Below are 18,290 nucleotides of genomic sequence, written 5' to 3'. Positions count from 1 at the left end.
AATCTGCTCTGCTTGTCCAAATCAAGGATTGAGTTGCTTGCTGCTGCCAGTGGGTCCTCACCATCGGAAAGCACATTCTCAGTGCCTGACAGGTAGACACATAATGCTGGTGTAACTCAGCGGGACAGGCAGCATCTCTGGAGAGAAGGAATGGGTGACGTTTTGGGTCGAGCCCCTTCTTCAGACTGATCAGTGCCTGACATACCTGCAAATCAAGAGAAACTTCATATCGAGAAGGGAGAAACAGGGATGCGATATTCTATCTTTATTTTATACAAAAAGACGAAAAATTTGCCTGTATAAAGTTAAAAGGTACCAAAGGGCAAATTAGGTTTCTGTACATCTCTGCCATGCCCATGGTGGCTCATTAGAATTCTTTTCTCCCCATTCACACATGTAACAAGGACATACTTTAAACAAATGTGTAATTTAGCACATCAGGCAAACAGAAAACCACACCATGAAAATTCTGAACTCAGCAGTTCATCCTCTAACCAAGAAGGTTTGAAGACTGACAGCTTTCAATTGTGTTGTCCTTCCCTCTCCAAGGCAGGGAACAGGCAGTAAACTTCTGAGTGTTGTACAGCATTGGACTTGAAAGTTTATAAAATGAGCAAGGTCTGCAAAGTCACTATCTGGCAAGTAATGCGGCCAGTGCTCATCACACAATGGATAGAGATGTTAAACCTTGGTCGCTTGCAACCATTCTCTGGGTGTTGTACTGGCTCCCTGCTCACCGACGTCCTGCAGTACAGTTGCATATCATCTCTCCTGTGCACTGCACGGCCACTTGTTGTGAAGTGGCGCATTTAGACCAGCACCGTCGGTCGCGCTGTTTCTGCGAGCATGTCATCCACTGTAGTGGGCTAGCCTGGTGTCGCTGAATGCGGACTCATCTCCCAGATTAAGACCCAAACCTTCAAAAGTCCATCTCTCCCAGGTGGGCGTCACCAGCCGGCCACAGCAAATCTCCCAGAGTGCGTTTGCGGTCAGATCTTTGTCAAACATCTGCTCAGAGTACTACTTGTCCCTCAGAAGATCCAGCTGGTCCTGATACTCCGTGAAAAGTCTCTGGAATCGGAGGTTCTGGCCAATAACCGGAAGCATCTCCTTCAGTAGCTCCCTCTTCCGAAGGCCCTAGCAAGGGAATAAGGAGGTTTTAGTAACTACAGCAATATAGATTTTTGCACCACAGGAATGAGGAAAGTCCTGAAACAATTAAAGGATTACATTTGACGCACTAAGCTTGTACTCCCTAGAATTAAGACGATTAAGGTGTGAAGGTTTTACATTTTCTGGTGCCAATACTCCCACTTGTACCAGCATAGCCATGTGCGGCATATAGTCCTTCATCTACATCGCAGGTTGTAGAACCCAATCTCTTAGCCTAACAGTGCAGCAAAACCAGTCCAAAATAGCATCATGTTTATTTGACTATCCTGGTAACAGAGCAATAAACTTGGGGAAATAGGCCCTTTTGGCCCACTATGCCAACATCAAGCACCATTTACTCCAATCCTGCACCACTTCTGTTTTACTCTCCTCACAATCTCGTCAATTCCTCCCAGATTCTGCCACTTATCAATACAGCAGTAGCAATTAATAGTGTGGGAAGGAACTGCAGACACTGGTTTAAACCAAAGATAGACACAAAATGCAGGAGTAATTCAGCGGGACAGGCAGCATCTCTGGAGAGAAGGAATGGGTGACGCTTCGGCTCAAGCCCTTCTTTGGGGGGGGGGGGGGGAAGAAAGCCAGAAGAGTGAAGAGGCAGGATAAGCACGGCACAGCATAGGTGAACACAAGCGTGAGGGTTTTTTTTAATGGTAGATGGTTGGACAAAGGCCGGAGATGAAGGCACACAAGGTGTGAGACAAAAGGATTGGCATGTTATAAATTGTGAAGCTCGAGGATTGACAAGGCTCAAATTGTTTAGTAATGTAAGTTGAAGGGGAGGGGAGGGGAGGGGAGAGATAGGTGAAAGGTCAGCCAGGGCTGAGGGGAGGGTGGGGAAGAGATGGAAGAGAGGATGGGGTGGGTTTTGTAGAGGTTACTTAATGTTTTTAGAACTCAATGTTTATACCATTGGGTTGGAAGCTACCCAAGTGGAATATTAGGTGCTGTTCCTCGTTTGCAAGTGGCATCACTCTGGCAATGGAGGCGGCCCAGGACAGAAAGAACAGTATGGAAATGGAAACCGGAGTTCGAATGATTAGCAACCGGGATTTCCCGCAGGCCTTGGCAGACCAAGCAGAATTGTTCGGTAAAATGATCGCTGGGGTCTACGACATTCCTAAACAATTCACACCTTGTCAATCTTTCAGCTTCATAATTTGTAACTCTGATCCTTTTTGTTTCACACCTTCTGTATTCAACAATGGCCTTTGTTCAACCATCTGCCTGTCAAACACCTCACCCCCTCGCCGGTGTTTACCTATGACCTGCCATGCTTTGTTATGCACTTCCACTCTTCTCACTTGCGTTCACTCCACCGCTGCAATCAGTCTGAAAAGGTCTAGACCTGAAATGGCATCTATTCATGTTCTCCAGGGAAGCCCGAGTGTGCCAGGTTACTCCAGCGCATTGTGTATTTCCATACATAAATGGAACAATGGTGACCTGTAGCAAGGGACAGAATGCACCTGAACTGGACGGGAAGGAAAATCCTGACAGGCAGGTTTGCTATTGCTACTCAGGTGGGTTTAAACTAGATTGGCAGGGGGGGGGGGGGGGGGGGGGGGGGGCAAATCCGATGCAGGCCTGGACAGGTGAGCGGCTGGAAGTAGATATGGAAGGTGATGAATGAAAGTTCAATGGACAGGATAGGCAGGAACACAGAAGGGACAGGGGAAGGACCGTTGGATTGAATTGCATTTGATAGTATGTGTGACTGGGACTTTGTAGCCGTGACAGAAACCTGGTTAAGAGAGGGGTTGGACTGGCCGCTTAATGTTCCAGAGTACAGGTACTACAGGACAGATGGAGGTGGGGTTAAATAGGAGGGAGTGTTGTTTTATTGATTAAGGAGAATGTCAGTGCAGTAGTCCAAGGTGACATTATTGATGGTTCATCCAGAGGCTAAATGGGTGGAACTGAGAAATACAAAGGGGTTGATCACATTGTTAGGAGTGTTCTATATGCCTTCAAATAGTGAATGGGAATTAGAAAAACAAATATGCCAGGAGATTGCAAGCAGCTGCAAGACTAATGGGGTTGGCATCACAGGGCATTTTGACTTTCCCAGTGTAGATTGGGACCGTCATAGTGGCAAGGGCTTAGACACAGTAGAATTTGTCAAACGTATTCAGGAAAGTTTCCTCAGGCAATATGGAGAGGGTTCTTCACGGAAGAGGTCAAAGCTCGATCTACACTTCGGAAATTGGAAAAGGTAAGTGATTGAAGTGTCTATGGACGTGCCTTTGGGACCAGCGACCACTGTTCAATTAGCTTTTAAATAGTTATTGGTAGACACATGGCGAGCCCACAAGTGCAAATTCTTGATTGGGGAAAGGCCAACTTTGATGGTATTAGACAGGAACTTACTAAAGTTAAGTGGAACAAATTGTTTTCAAGGAAAGGAACAACTGGAAATTGGGATGCTTTTAAAACTTCAAAATACAAAGAAAGACACTCAAGATATTTCAGACTTGGCCTCAATGACTATACATTTGTCCAGCTGGGTTGCAGAGACTGATGTTTTGTTCTTTTTTATCCTCAACAAGATAACTTGTAACAGAGGATAAACTATCTACGTTCAGTTAACTCAGTATTAGTGCAGAGGGCGGATGGGTTTTAACATTAGTATGAATGTTTTCTGATCCCTTGTATTGTAGCATGTTTGTATTTGCTAACAAACCAAAACATAATAAAATCCAGAAGACTTCTCAAAGCACTTCTGAAAACATACAAATCAAATAGAAAAATAGTGCTTGGTCATATTCCAAACCCAGTAGAGATGAACTACAACCAAATTACAGTACATTTGGCCAGAACATACTAAACTGGGTCTGCCACCCATGCCCACATACACCTAACTGAGCTGAAAGGAGCAGGCCAATCTCACAAGCCTTGAGCTCCTCCTTCACGTGAGGCAGTGAGGTCTGAATAGCTGCTATGCCTCGGGTGGTAGGAGGCGAGGGACCTCCTTTCTGGAATTCACTGACAGTCATTGTCAGAAGGCAAAGCCGGGGGCGGGAGCTCCCCATGGTCTTGTACATCATCTGTCGCTCAGTAAGGCACTGATATTATGTTGGATAATCTGTTTAAAACAGCTGAGCATTATTTGTCCCATCAGGTTTATGTTGTTATTGTGCATTGATAATTTGTGCTTGAAGGACTAACTTCAGTTGCTTCCAGCTGCTGATTTCAACACATTTTTAAATATGTTTCATTCAATCTTTTTATACAAAGAGAAGCTGCCTACCAGGACAGTTGATTCCCACTGGCTACTGGAAGAGTTGTGAACCGGGCCGAGCAAATCTTTGCAAAGTTCTCTCAAACGTGGCTCAAATCCTGCAAATAGAAACAACAGTCAGTGGAGTGATTGATGGACTGAAGATACAGGATGAAAACTGGCCCTTCAGCCCACTGAGTAAACATTGATATTCGATCACCTGTTCACACACCTGATCTATGTTTATCCCACTTTCGCATCTGCTCCCACACTAGCAGCAATTTACAAAGGCCAATTAACCTACAAGTCCGTACGATTTTGGGACATGCATGTGATTCACACCATAAAATCAAAACTAAGAGCAATTCCCCACCTTCATTTACTAAATAGCGGGTGTAGATGAGAAGCCAGTGGCGATATTCCTGGCTGGATTTTAGCGTCATTGCAGCTGCAACTTGATTCTCAAGATATGCCAGTGTGGTCCCTCGTTGTAAAACATGGGGCATCGAGGAGAGCCTAGCAGCCTGGCGTCCAGCACTGGAAGATGCAGCAGAGATTATTCAGCAGACCAGCAATGGAAACACACAGCCATAAACTGAACTGCAGCCAATACATAATATCACAAAGATTTTACTCCACAGAAACTGACCCGTCTAGGTTAGTGTTTACGCAAGCATCCCCCACCACACCCTAACACATCAGCATATATTTTTTTATTAGTCTAAATTTCTCAGCATCGGCTAATATTATACGCATCAATGACTCCAGTGGTAGCAAGTTTCACATTCCCATTATAAGTTGAATAAAGTGTTCAGGACTGAGCACAGGCTGCAGCTGCCTTTTCATCCATATCCAGCAAGAACAGACCAATGGCACTCAATGTAAATGCATCCTGAACATTTTTAGATGGATATACAAAATAACAACTCTGCACCACCTATGTAATGTTCTTTGCTATCCTATTGAACAACTTGCTGACGTGCCTGATCCCTTTGTAAGCTGAGGTAAACTGTGGGATTTGGAACAGTCATATATATCAAACAGAGAAAGCAGTTCCAATCAATGGAGTGAACTATGAGGAATGTTGGAGAAATCATATGGCAGAAGTGTTTCAAGATCAACAACCTCCAAAAATCTAATGCCTAATTCAAACCATGAAGAATGTGCCTTTATCCTACCGGTGGATAGATCGGCAACACTATTACTTACTTTATTCCACATCCCTGCACTGTAGCTAAGGGACCAGAACACAACATGGCCTCCTGGGAAGTTAAACAGCTGCGATAATCCGCACACTGAACCAGAGAATCTTGCTTATCCGAGATCAAATTCCTGGAAAATAAAGAAACCGTGAGGTAAAAGCCCTGAACAGGTTGACACAAATCAATTTTTACTAGACTACCCGCATCATCTCTCTCTGGTGTCAGATCATTTATATAGTCAGAGATTCTTATAACATGGAAACAGGCCCTTCGGCCCAACTTGCCCACATCGACCAACACGTCCCATCTACACTAATTCCACCTGCCTGCATTTGGCCAACATCCCTCTAAACCTGTGCTATCCACGCACCTGTCCAAGTGTTTCTTGCGATGGTACATGTTTGAACTATCTCCTCCGGCAGCTCGTTCCATACCACCTTTTGCGTGAAAAGGTTACCCCTCAGGTTCCTATTAAATCTATGCCCCCTCACCCTTAAACTATGTTCTCCGGTTCTCAATTCCCCAACTCTGGGCAAGAGACGCTGTGCGTCTACCCAATCTACTCCTCTCATATTTACAAAGGTTTGTGGAAAGTCACTTGCAGGTGTCAGACTATTGGTGATTACAGAGATAGGCGTCTGTCTATCTTATTCTTTTGTGATGATAAAGGGGGGCTGTAAAAGTTACTGGGCTACGTGTGTCTCTGCCCCAATACATATATCCCCAAATGGGTTGTAGCGTCAGGATGCATGAATGTCTTGAAAGCTTATCAAAGAAAAGGGTGTTGGGAAGTTTATTGCATCCTTTAAAGCTTAGTACTGGAATAAATGGTATTTTCCGGGAAGGGAGAATGGGGGCTGAATAGGAATTTCCATGGTTATTTCTGATTAAGCACAGAGTCCAATTTATCTGCTCTTTCTGTTCTCGTGATGTTTGGTAGTGATCCAGAGACATAAATAATAACTCAGTTTGGACAAAACACACACAACACATACTTAAAGATACTGGGAAATGAGTGCCAAATTATATAAAGAATAATCTGTTCCCTTAACCTTCACCGATCAGATATATGGGCTAGCTCCATTTCAGGTTTATATACTGGCTAACAATTCACAATGGTTACCAGATGCTTGCACTGCAAGTTTGTTTTAACAGATTCTTCCCTCTGTACTTTCAACAAAATATAACTATTACATTGATGCTCCAATTACGACATTGGTCACAGTGGAGAAAAACAACCAGGGCTATTCTCAAATGTTAATACTTTATAACTGCCAAATCACTTAATCATAACAGATATCAAACAGAAAAAGGCACGGTTCAATATATTTGCATGATATAATTCAACAGGGTTCCAAAGTGGATAATTTTGTAAGAAGCTATGGTGTGGATGTGCACCTGCCCAGCATGCGTGTCATGCAGCCCCAGCGACTGCTGGTTCTTCCCCTGTGGGTGTCCAATGCACAGAAACATATCTGAAAGGACGGTTTATTATCTTTACAAACAGCACCAGTGTGCTGCCCACAAAATAGATTGTTTATACCAAGGGGAAATCCCAAGCACACAAAATATCTACATCTGATCAAAAACACACCCCAGAGCACTATTTATGAACTGTACAACTACTGAGTTTGATCTATTTGAAAGTACAAGCAACTCCCCAGTTAGTCAAAGCAGCTAACTGGTATCAGTTGCATATTTTTTAGGTTTGTTCATCTTCAGACCCACAAGAAAGCTGCCTTTTGAGGTGAACAGGGCAAGTAAGAAAATAATGTTTCAAAAAGCTTTAAGTAAAACTTATTCCAACCATTTTGAGACATTGCACAAAGTTAAACTTTGTGCTTAAGAGAGTTGCACAATAAAGAGCTGTAGTGCAAAGCATTCTGACAAAGGAAACTTGCATTGATGCCAAAAGACAGGAGCTTCCTATGAATCGACTAGGACCAGTCTGTCCATCAAGGTTTCAGAGTCTCTGAGAGACAGGTTGCATCAACCAGCTTTGAGTCTCCAAATCCAAACCAAAATTTAAAGAGAAGCAAATATATATTTGGAAAGAACGAATAGCATTGCGAAAAGCAATGTGGTGAAATTAAGTGTTTAGTTCCTAGTCAGAATCACCACAGCCACAATGGCCATGATCACTGCAGCAATGACCTTCTTATGGATGACTAGATTGTGTTAATTCGAAGATGATGGGTCCCAACATTAATCCTTCATCATCACCTACCCTAAAACAACTTCTGCAAGTTAGAGCGCAACTTTTTTCTGTTCAGTAACTTATATCAAGAAATGCTGCACTCACCATCTTAAGCATAGAGTGCAATATTTCAATAACAGAATAATGGAACTCAGTTAACCAAAAATAACTTGTCAATGCTGTGCATTTAATGGCAATCCCCTCATCCTTAATTATTAATCTGATGATTGTTGAAATTACTGCACAGCAAGGGAGTATTGATTCAGCACATCACACTAGATCTCTCCAAAGAATGACTGCTTTCTACACTAATCTCATTTCCTGCTATTTCCCAACAAATTGTATCCCTTCATTGTTTACCTCATTCCCAAGTGCTCAGATTGATATGACCTTAATTGCCCTTTGTGGTAATGATTCCATCTTCCAATAATCTTTTATTGTTCATTTTTCCAACATCTCCCTTCATATTTTGGCACTGATCCTCAAATCAGGGCTATGGAGTTGGAGTCGTGGAGTCGGAGCAATATTGGTGCTGCTGGAGTCGAAGTCGGAGTCAGATACACAAGAAATCAAGGAGTCAGAGTCGGAATCGGGTGTTTTGGGCATCAACTCCATATCCCTGCCTCAAATTATGCCTCTTTGCGAGCAATGAACATCTACACAAACAAGTTGATGCATAATTAATCCTCTCCTCTCAGCTATTAGTACAAAGTCTTGTAAACCTTGGACTCCTATTTTCCAGGAAATGCAGCATTGCATCCCCTCCATTATCTCACTTTCTTTCATGATAGTAGCCAACACCTGGTTAAACCTTTCAAAGAAGGTGGCATTGAATAATTCACTTAGTTTGCTAGCCACAATAGGTCCAGAACCAAATGGTATTGCATCAAGCTACTGGGAGGCACAGGGGTAGAGTTGCTGCCTTACAGCGCCAAGGACTAGGGTTCGACCCTGACTATGGGTGTTGTCTGTACGAAGTTTGTATGTTCTCCCTGTGACCACGTGGGTCAGGTTGAGACCCTTCTTCAGACAGATTGGGGGGAGATGAAAGAAAGCTGGAAGAGAGGAATGGCAGGACATAGAGTAGCAGGTAATAGGTGAACACAGGCGAGGGGGGTATTTGACAGGTAGATGGTTGGACAAAGGCATGCAAGAGTTGTGAACCCAGAGGAAATAATGTAGGTAAAGGTGTAGGTAAAGAGGGAGGAGGACAGGGAGAGGACAAATAGCTGTGGGTCCAGGTGGGGCACAGCAGGGGGGAGGGTTTGTTCGAGGTGCAGAATTCAATGTTCATACTGTTGAGTTGAAGCTACCCAAGTGGAATATGAGGGACGATTTCTCCAATTTGCATGCGGTTCAGTCTGGCAATGAAAGCAGCCCAGGACAGAAAGGTCAGTATGGAAATGGTAAGGGGAGTTAAAATGGTTAGCAACCTGGAATTCTCGTAAGCCTTGGGTGTCAAAGCGCAAGTGTTCAGTGAAACAGTTATTGAGTCTACGCTTGGTCTCAATAATGTGTAGGAGGCCTCATTGGGAACAGAGGATGCAGCAGATGAGGTTAGAGGACGGGCACGTGAACCTCTGTCTCACCTGGAAGGACTGCTGGGGTCCCTGGATGGAGGTGAGGAAGGTGGTATAGGAACAGTTGTTACATTTAATGCGGTTGCAGGGTTAAGTACCTGGGGGAGCGGGTGGTTTTGGGTGGTAAGGGATGAGTGAACCCTTTGCAGGGGCGAGCAGTCTCTGTGGAAGGTGGAAACAGATGTAGATGGGAAGATGTGACCGGTGGTGAAACATAGAAAATAGGAGCAGGAGTAGGCTATTCTGCCCTTCGAGCCAGCACCGCCATTCAATATGATCATGGTTGATCATCCAAAATCAGTACCCCGTTCCTGCTTTTTCCCTATGTCCCTCGATTCTGTTAGCCCCAAGAGCTATATCTAACTCTCTCTTGAAAACATCCAGTGAATTGGTCTCCACTGCCTTCTGTGGCAGAGAATTCCACAGATTCACAACTCTCTGTCAGAAATGTCAGAGGATGATGTGTTGGATACGGAGGCTGGTGAGGTGAATGGCGAGGACTAGGGGAATTTCCTCCCTCTTCCAATTGGGGGGGGGGAATAGAGAGGCCCATTGGGAGCAAGGGTAGAACTATGGGACACAGCAGAGACTCGGGTGAAGGATCCAAATATGGCAGCGGGGGGGGGAAACCATGTTTACTAAAGAAAAAGGATATTTTGGATGTCCTAGAATGGAAAGCCTTATCTTGGGAGCCGATGCGGCAGAGATGGAGGAATTGAGAGCAGGGGATAGCCTCTTCGCAAGAGGCAGAAAGTGCAGTGAAAATAAATGTGGGAGTCAGTGGGTTTGGAATAGACCTTAGTCTCTAGTCTGAAAAATGAGTACAGACAGTACTTAAGTGTGAATATCTGGAGCTAACAAATGGCACAAATATAGGTCTCAAGGTATTAGAAGAAAAAGTAAAGGCCAGCAATGTGTTAAGGAAAAAGAAGATTAGATGATGAACTGAGTTTGAAGTTCAGCTGCCTTAGTTAAAACAAATGCAGAGGTTGTTTTAATGCCCGGCTCACCAGAGTCATCAGGAAAGGACGGGGGACACTATCAGACTTCAAAATAGAAAACCAGTTGACTTCAATCTTTCTAAGGATACATACTTGTTCTGTGCACCTCTTACCGTCAATCACATGACTGAAATGAGAAACATATTCAATCAGAGAGTTTGGAACTTTGGAATTCATGAATTTGGGGACATTAATTGAATCAATGTATGAGCTCAAGTATTGAATCATGTGTTAGCTATAAAGGCATACTTGGATTGTTTTCTCTCAAGCATCAGAGATGGAGAGAAAATCTGATATAAGTTTATAAAATTATTAGAGGCATCGATCAGGTGGATAGACAGACAGAACCTTTTTTCCCCAAGGGTGGAAATGTCAAAGCCTGAGAGGGGCAAAGTTTAAATGAATTGTACGGAGCAAATTTTTTAATAGTGAGAGTGGTGGGTGCCTGGAATGCACTGCCAAGGGTGGTTGTGGAGGCAGATATGATGTTGGAGTTTAAGAGGCTTTCAGATAGGCATAGATATGCAGGGAATGGAAGGAGATGGATTACCTGCAGATAGAGATTACTTTAACTTGGCATCATGTTGATATTGCCAAGGCACATTCCTTGCATATGCACATACTTGGCCACTAAACTTATTCATTCATTCATTCATTCATTCATTCATTCATTCATTCATTCATTCATTCAATACATTGATATTGTAGGCTGAATGGCCTGTTTCTGTGTTGTACTGTTCTATTTTCTGAGAGGAGGATGGATTGCAATTGGGGTAAACCACAATAGTCACGTCAAAGTCATGAATGATGGTGTCGAGGAATAGCATTTATGCGTATGTTGGCCCATTCAACACGAGTAGAATGGAGACCCTTGTCACGCCCATACGAGGTTGGAACGAGTGCAGATGCAATGTTGTGTTGGTGTATTGGGAATGGTGATTAAAGGTCACTATGGAAAGGTTTTACAAAAGAGAAAAGAAGCTTTTCCTTTACTGACATAAAACACATGCCAACTCCTCTCTCCTGTCCTTCAATTATTTTTTCTTCTAATTAAAAAACAACTTTCCCCTTTTTTATTGTTTTAGACAAGGCTCTCTATTCAACCAATAAAACATTCATTTCTTACCATGTGCAAAGGGATGTATTGAAGCAGTATGACTTGCCATTAGACAAAGTGACCACCGGAACACCATGATGTGTGAGCAGCGATTGGGTTATAGTGGTATCGTTACCTGTGAACAAAATGCAATAGTATCTTAAAGTTTAGTCGACAGATTACTTCACGTTATTCAGCTTGCAGTGTCAGGGACTGCACCATATTCCTTAACACATAATACAGGGGCAACTCTTTTAAGGGTCTGGGAAAACAATGTCTTCTGCAACACGACATCCTAGAAAAGGATTACCATGGACCCTTAAATCCAGCTGGACAAAGCTCAATGTGGCACCTTTGTCTGGGTTTACAGTTTATTCTGTAATGTAGCCACCTGATAAATTATTCATTGCAATGGACTGTGTAATACAGCATTTTGTGTCAAATGTTACATGGGATTTAATAATTTTGCACTGTAACAGCAATGGTTTTAAATGGAACCCAGTTTACAGACGCACCCCGACTAACGCCAGGGTTGCGTAGTCAGATGTTACGCTGGTCGGAAACAGAAGTACTATTACACATGTGTAATTTACTATTCATACAGTGTGGTATCAGTGGGAGCATCCACGAGTTCAGCTGAATGGCTTGCGGAAACGACTGCATGCGCAGTAGTGCACTGTTACTGAGAGTACCAAGATGTGTGACACAGAAATAAAGTGGTGGGCTTAAAGGATTGCTTTTGCAAGTGTGAGTTTACTTAAGGCACCTACAGCATAAGTCAGGGAGTGCCTGTGTTTAGCCAGTGCAGCACACAGTACACAAAAGTTCAAATTCATACACAATTGCCTTGCACCAATTTTCTCCAGCTGCATGCATCAAATGTCGACAAAGTAGCTTCACTTTAACAGAAAGAGTCTTAGTTTGGATACAATCCTATTTTGGCTAACAAAAGGCAACTCTAAGAACTCAAACCCAATGAACCGTTTTATGAAGAAGTTAAAAATGAGCTGCGGATAAAAAGGTTTGTATTTGGAAAACAACAATGAACCATCAGAAAATGGCTATCAAAATTGCAGCAGGATCTCAATACGTTGGCCATGTGGACTGAGGAATGGTTGATGGAATTTAAAACAGAGAAATGTGAGATGTTGGATTTTGGAAAGTCTAATATGGGCAGGTCCTACACAGTGAATGGTCGGCCTCTGGGAAGTGTTGCAGAACAGAGAGATCGAGGTGTGCAGGTTACATAGTTCCTTGATGGAGACATCACAGGAAGATGGGGTGGTCAAAAAGGCTTTTGGCACATTGGCCTTCATCAGTCACAGTATTGAATATAGAAGCTGAAAGGTCTTGTTGCAGTTATACAAGCTGTTGGTGAGGCTGCATTTGGAGTATTGTGTTCAGTTCTAGACACCATGTTGTAGGAAAGATGTTGTTAAGTTGGAAAGGATGCAGAGAAGATTTACAAGGATGTTGCGAGGATTTGTGGGTCTGAGCTATAGGGAGAGGTTAGGCAGGCTGGGACTCTATTCCCTGGAGTGCAGGAGGATGAGGGGTGATCTCATAGGGGTGTATACAATCATGAGAGAAATAGATTGGGTAGATGCAGAGTCTTTTGCCCAGCGTAGTGGAATTAAGAACCAGAGGGCAAAGGTTTAAGGTGAAGGGGGAAAGATTTTATCGGAATCTGAGGGGTAACCTTTTCATACAAAGGGTGGTGGGTATACGGAACAAGCTGCTGAAGGAGGTAGTTGAGGCAGGGACTATTTCAACGTTTAAGAAGCAATTATACAGGTACACGAATAGGACGGGTTTAGAGTGATATGTGCCAAACGCAGGCAAGTGGGACTAATGTAGATGGGACATGTTGGTCGGTATGGGCAAGTTGGGTTGAAGGGCCTGTTTCCACACTGTATGACTCCAACACTGTATTCAACTAGTTACTATAACTAAATTTCATAGCATTTGCCCCTTTACACCCGTGCTGCATTTCGGAAAGACCTATGGAATTAGTCCCATTTTTTCCACTCTTTCTCAGTTCTACTACATTTTCAAAGTATACCCACATGCTTTTTGGAAGTTAATGTCGAATCTGTTTCCACCATTCTTCCAAAAATGTACTTAGATCATTACTATTTGATCAAATAAAATTGTTCATCTTCCCTCGTTCATTCATTTTATGTACAATCTGCCACAAGAAATACCTACTCCTTTTTCTAAAATCCTTCTCCAGATTGGATCTGAAGAAGGGTCCCGCTGCAGAACATCATCAATCCATTTTTCTCTCCAGAAGCCGACTGACCCACTGATTTACACCAGCAGTTTGTTTTGTGCTCAAGATCTGCAGTCTCTCGTGACTCCTTATTCTCTTCAATAACCTGCATAAATCTAGATTCTAATAAATTCCCCTTTAGCCTCATTTGCTCCAAGGAAAATAATCCACGAATCTGAATAGTTAATACAAGCTTCGCACCAAGAATGACTCGATGTGCTGTTTGGCAAGTTGTAAGTTTCAAGTGGAAATTCATTTCTCAAGTAACTGAAGTAGAACAAGACTAGATGTCCACATAAATAATTATTGATTGGGACACTAATCAGAATTCCTATTCATTGCACCACTAGAATTTTCTCTTCTTTAATTAAACTCCAATGGTTGGGAAGCTTCATTTAGATATGCCAGGTAAATAAAAAATTGAATGGTGAGCTATGTGACATGAAGGTAGAGAAGAAAATTTGAGTTCAGAATAATGGCATTTCATAATTCACACGCCTGTTGATTAACCATGACGTTAGTTTAACAGATGGAAGAGGAAGTGTTTGTTTATCTCAAGCTAATTTAACTCCAAGGAAACAGATGTACAGGAAAAGGCAAAAAGAACCAAGACTGTTGTGACAAAACATTAAGTGTAAACTTTTTATTTTAGTTCGCTCAAGTCCCTACTCAGGTTTCAGTACATCCAGGTGCAGCTGACAAAACAGCTCAGGGAACGTTCAATGGCTCAATGTTTGCATATTACAACCGTGCTTAGAAATGTAGAGAAATTGTTAAAGATTAAATAATAATTTAAAAAAGCATTCCATGGCAAAGAAAAAGATGCATTTCTATCTTTTGAATACTGCCATTTTCAAGATATCCCCCCACCGTTCTCCCCCAGCCCGACCGAATCAACATCCTGGGAGTCATCACCAACCAAAAGAATAAACTGAAGGTATTTATTCACAAAATGCTGGAGTAACTCAGCAGGTCAGGCAGCATCTCGGGAGAGAAGGAATGGGCGACGTTTCGGATCGAGACCCTTCTTCAGACTGCATCTCCCGAGATGCTGCCTGACCTGCTGAGTTACTCCAGCATTTTGTGAATAAATACCTTCGATTTGTACCAGCATCTGCAGTTATTTTCTTATAAAAGAATAAACTGGATCAGCCATGATCATACAGTGGTGACGAGAGCAGATCAGGAGTTGAATGTTGTCTGGTGAGTGATTCACCAAACACCCAAAAGCTTTTTCACTGTCTACAAGTCACAGTCACAAGTCTGAGGGAACACTGAAATGGCCCGGATAAATGCAACTTCAATAACATTGAACAAATTTAACATCATCCAATACCATGAACATTGATCAGTATCCCATCCACAACAGTACTATTTTAAAATGTGGTAACAAATTCATAAAAGCTCAACAGTAAATTCATTCACGCAAAGGTTGTGAGAATGCAGTACTCCAAGATGGCATTTGAAACCGAATAAATGGGGAAATAGGTCACTTGTGCCAAATTATAAATGTGTTATTTTTGTCAATCCGTCTCTTTAAATTATAAAATGATAGAGATGTTTATAGGAGACCCAAATAGCAGACATAAACAAATCTCATGATTACAGCCTTTATAGCTCATTGCAAAAAGGGCCACATTTCAATTAGTAAATATGACACTGAATGGCTCAATATTTTATACATTTTCTACAACAAATAACACCCACTTCTGCAATATTACCCACACGTCCCTACGTTTTAAATGTTGCTGAACCCTAATGCAGGTAATTATATCATCTCCAGACGTGTCTACTTCAACTATTCCCTTATAAATTACGTGCCCCCGATACTGGCACATGCATTCTCTCCCACATTTGGCCCTTTATGCCCAACAATGATCCTGCTAACCTAAGGTTTATTCACAACCCTCGAGAACATTAATATTAAAGAAATCCATGGATTTATGTCTCAGAACAAAGCCTCCTCCCCCCCGGGACTTGTCTCTGCCAATATTTCACATTAAGCCTGCTTCCCTGAGCCTGGCATTTTACAATCACATTCCTTTTTGTTTGCCATCTGCCTTTTCTACACTCTCCAACTTCTGCTCTAAACTTCACAGTATTTGAACCTCCCTATTTTAAAAAACTTATTCCAACCCATCCATTGCAGTGTTTCATTTTCCTAAATGCTCCCTTCCTGGTTCAACATCCGTTTCCTTTCCTTTGATATTCTTTAATTTTGAAACCACAACATAAAATTAATATATTGTTATCATTCTTGTGAATGATTAAGGCTGTCTACCCATTAGGACAAAAGTAAATGAAGAATGAAAGCACTTACTTTACGGGTGCTAAAAATACAGAGAATTAACAGCAAATCTGCAAAAAAATGCAGAGGAGAAGGTGGGCCATACAGTTCAGCCTTGTTCCTAATGAGCTGCCATTTTGCATTAGCTTAGAGAACTATATGGGTGCAGTTCAAGAAAAATATCTTGAACTCTTAAGAGTAGCTTGTGTTCACCTCTGCTTTTTACTGCGCAAGTGCAGTTCCAGACCAGAAATTCCCCATTAACTTCCAAATATCTGTTTCAATCTGATATAAAATTTAATAAACCAAAAGGAGAACAATAACGTGAACTGTGCTAGTTGTGAGGAGAATATAAATGCTTTACAAAATTTGGACAGTCATGGGAAACAGTAATTTATTAGCGAACCAATGAGAGTAATCTCGATGTGAAGGAAACAAGATGCTGCCTGTCCCGCTGAGTTACTCCAGCATTTTGTGTCTACCGAAGAGTAATCTCTATGAGTATGATTCTATTCACACCCACTTTTGCAGTTAGTACATTTTGTTTGCAGCCTCACAGCTGAAGTCCAATACCTGATAATATAGTGATTAGAGATTCATCCTTGACCAACACAGTCTGTTTCTTTGCATCCCTGGAAGAACAAGGAAACAGGTAATACAATTATGTCCCCAGTTTGCATTCACTGCTGACCGAATTGATAAGCAGAAACCTTTTTCAGATCTGTAGCCATCAGATTAATGCTTAAAGCTGTTCCAATTCAAAACAGCAAAGTCTTGCCAACAATATTTTTCCTTTAACGATTTCACATCTTTGGATACATTGTTGCTTTCTCATCTTTTTTCCACCCATAAATTATTCCAATCACCTTTAAGAGATTCTACTCTCCATCAACGTCTGATCTTTACTCGTCTATTTAAAAAGCTTCATTCTCTATTGAAAAATAGAAGGCAAAATCAATTTATGTCTGTAAAAATTATACATGTGCTTGAAACGGAAGGTCACCCTCAATAATCCAAATTGTTCAAATCCAAGACATTTGAAAAACTTAAAATGAAACTAATAACATGAAAAATATTTGATAAATTAAAAAATAGAATTTTATTTCAACACCATTGAAAAGTTGGTATCATAAATATACACACATTAAGAAAAAGATATTAAAAAAAACATTACCCAAACATACCCTTCCAGTCAAGATCTACAGCACCATTGAAATGAATGCCTCCTCTTAGTTGTGCCTTTCATGCATGCCGTACAGCTGAAAGTCAGATGAGGTTTTTCCAAACTCTAGGCTAAGCAATTTACGAATTGCCCTTCAGTCAACAGAAAATGCAGCAGCAGAGCATGAGATTCGATATGCATGCATCTTAAGCTCCAGCATATTCCTGACTTTCGCACTGCAGTACAACGGCAGGGAGTCTGGTATTCGATACTGCAGTCACTACTGCAAATCAGTGGTTCTCTAAAGACCCACTGGCAAACTGTCAACACAATGCAATTGACTATTTCCACACACATCACACTCCCACACTGTCTCGTACCCCAGGTGTAACCCATCTTGATGGGCATTTTCCCTGTGGTTTTTCCCCAGGGCCATGCACTTACCAGACAGAGAGTGTGGCAGTAGCCATTAACGCCATCACAAAGTGACTTGCACAATGTAACGTGGAGATGGGCGATTGAAGGAGAATGGCTGGCAGCAACCGTCGTCCATTTGCTGAAAACACAGACACCATCCGCTCCTCGCAGGCAACACTGACAAGTTCACTGCAAAAAAAAAAAGAGATGGATTAGGATGCGCCTGGGACTGCAACAGTTAGTGAAAACATCCACAGCAACAAATTCCCAGAAACACAGACTGGCAACTGTGATGGGGCAGATTTAGGTAGGAGGGAAAAGGCAAATTAACTACTCAGTGCCCAGGGAGAGGAACCATGGCTTGATGTGGAAGAGGAAACAGCAGATAAAATGAAAAATGGAAAGCAGCAAAATAGAATGAAAGAGATAAAAACAAATTAACTAAAAACAAATTACAAGGGATGACAAGATCAATATTTATATTTGGATTAATGGATGATCAGGAGAAATCCGAGACCAATGAACTGCAAAGAGCAAGTAGAGAATACCAAATATAACATTAAGGAAATATATATTTGCCTTGGAGGGAATGTGTTCAGGAAACTCAACTAATTGCAGGACAGAACAGGCCACTTGACTTGGAGCTATCCATCAGCCGACACAATTATTGTCTCTACCACCAT

At 42.0% G+C, this 18,290-nt stretch overlaps 1 protein-coding gene across 1 annotated transcript in view; it reads right to left on the bottom strand.

The window, feature by feature from the left end:
• Positions 1-256: 256 nt before the first annotated feature.
• The window catches only part of hira (histone cell cycle regulator a), a 76,050-nt gene continuing 58,016 nt past the window's right edge, over positions 257-18,290 (bottom strand). The window contains exons 19-25 of the mRNA XM_078421223.1: positions 17,635-17,796; positions 16,602-16,660; positions 11,500-11,605; positions 5,603-5,725; positions 4,767-4,930; positions 4,424-4,512; positions 257-1,137 (exon numbers count right to left, since the gene is read on the bottom strand). Coding sequence (XP_078277349.1) covers positions 1,021-1,137; positions 4,424-4,512; positions 4,767-4,930; positions 5,603-5,725; positions 11,500-11,605; positions 16,602-16,660; positions 17,635-17,796 — 820 coding nt within the window. The 3' untranslated portion in view covers positions 257-1,020. The remainder of the gene's footprint in view (positions 1,138-4,423; positions 4,513-4,766; positions 4,931-5,602; positions 5,726-11,499; positions 11,606-16,601; positions 16,661-17,634; positions 17,797-18,290) is intronic.

The sequence above is a fragment of the Rhinoraja longicauda genome, chromosome 25 (genome assembly GCF_053455715.1).
Source record: "Rhinoraja longicauda isolate Sanriku21f chromosome 25, sRhiLon1.1, whole genome shotgun sequence".
NCBI classification, from domain to species: domain Eukaryota; kingdom Metazoa; phylum Chordata; class Chondrichthyes; order Rajiformes; family Arhynchobatidae; genus Rhinoraja; species Rhinoraja longicauda.
This window is presented reverse-complemented; position numbering and strand designations above follow the sequence as displayed.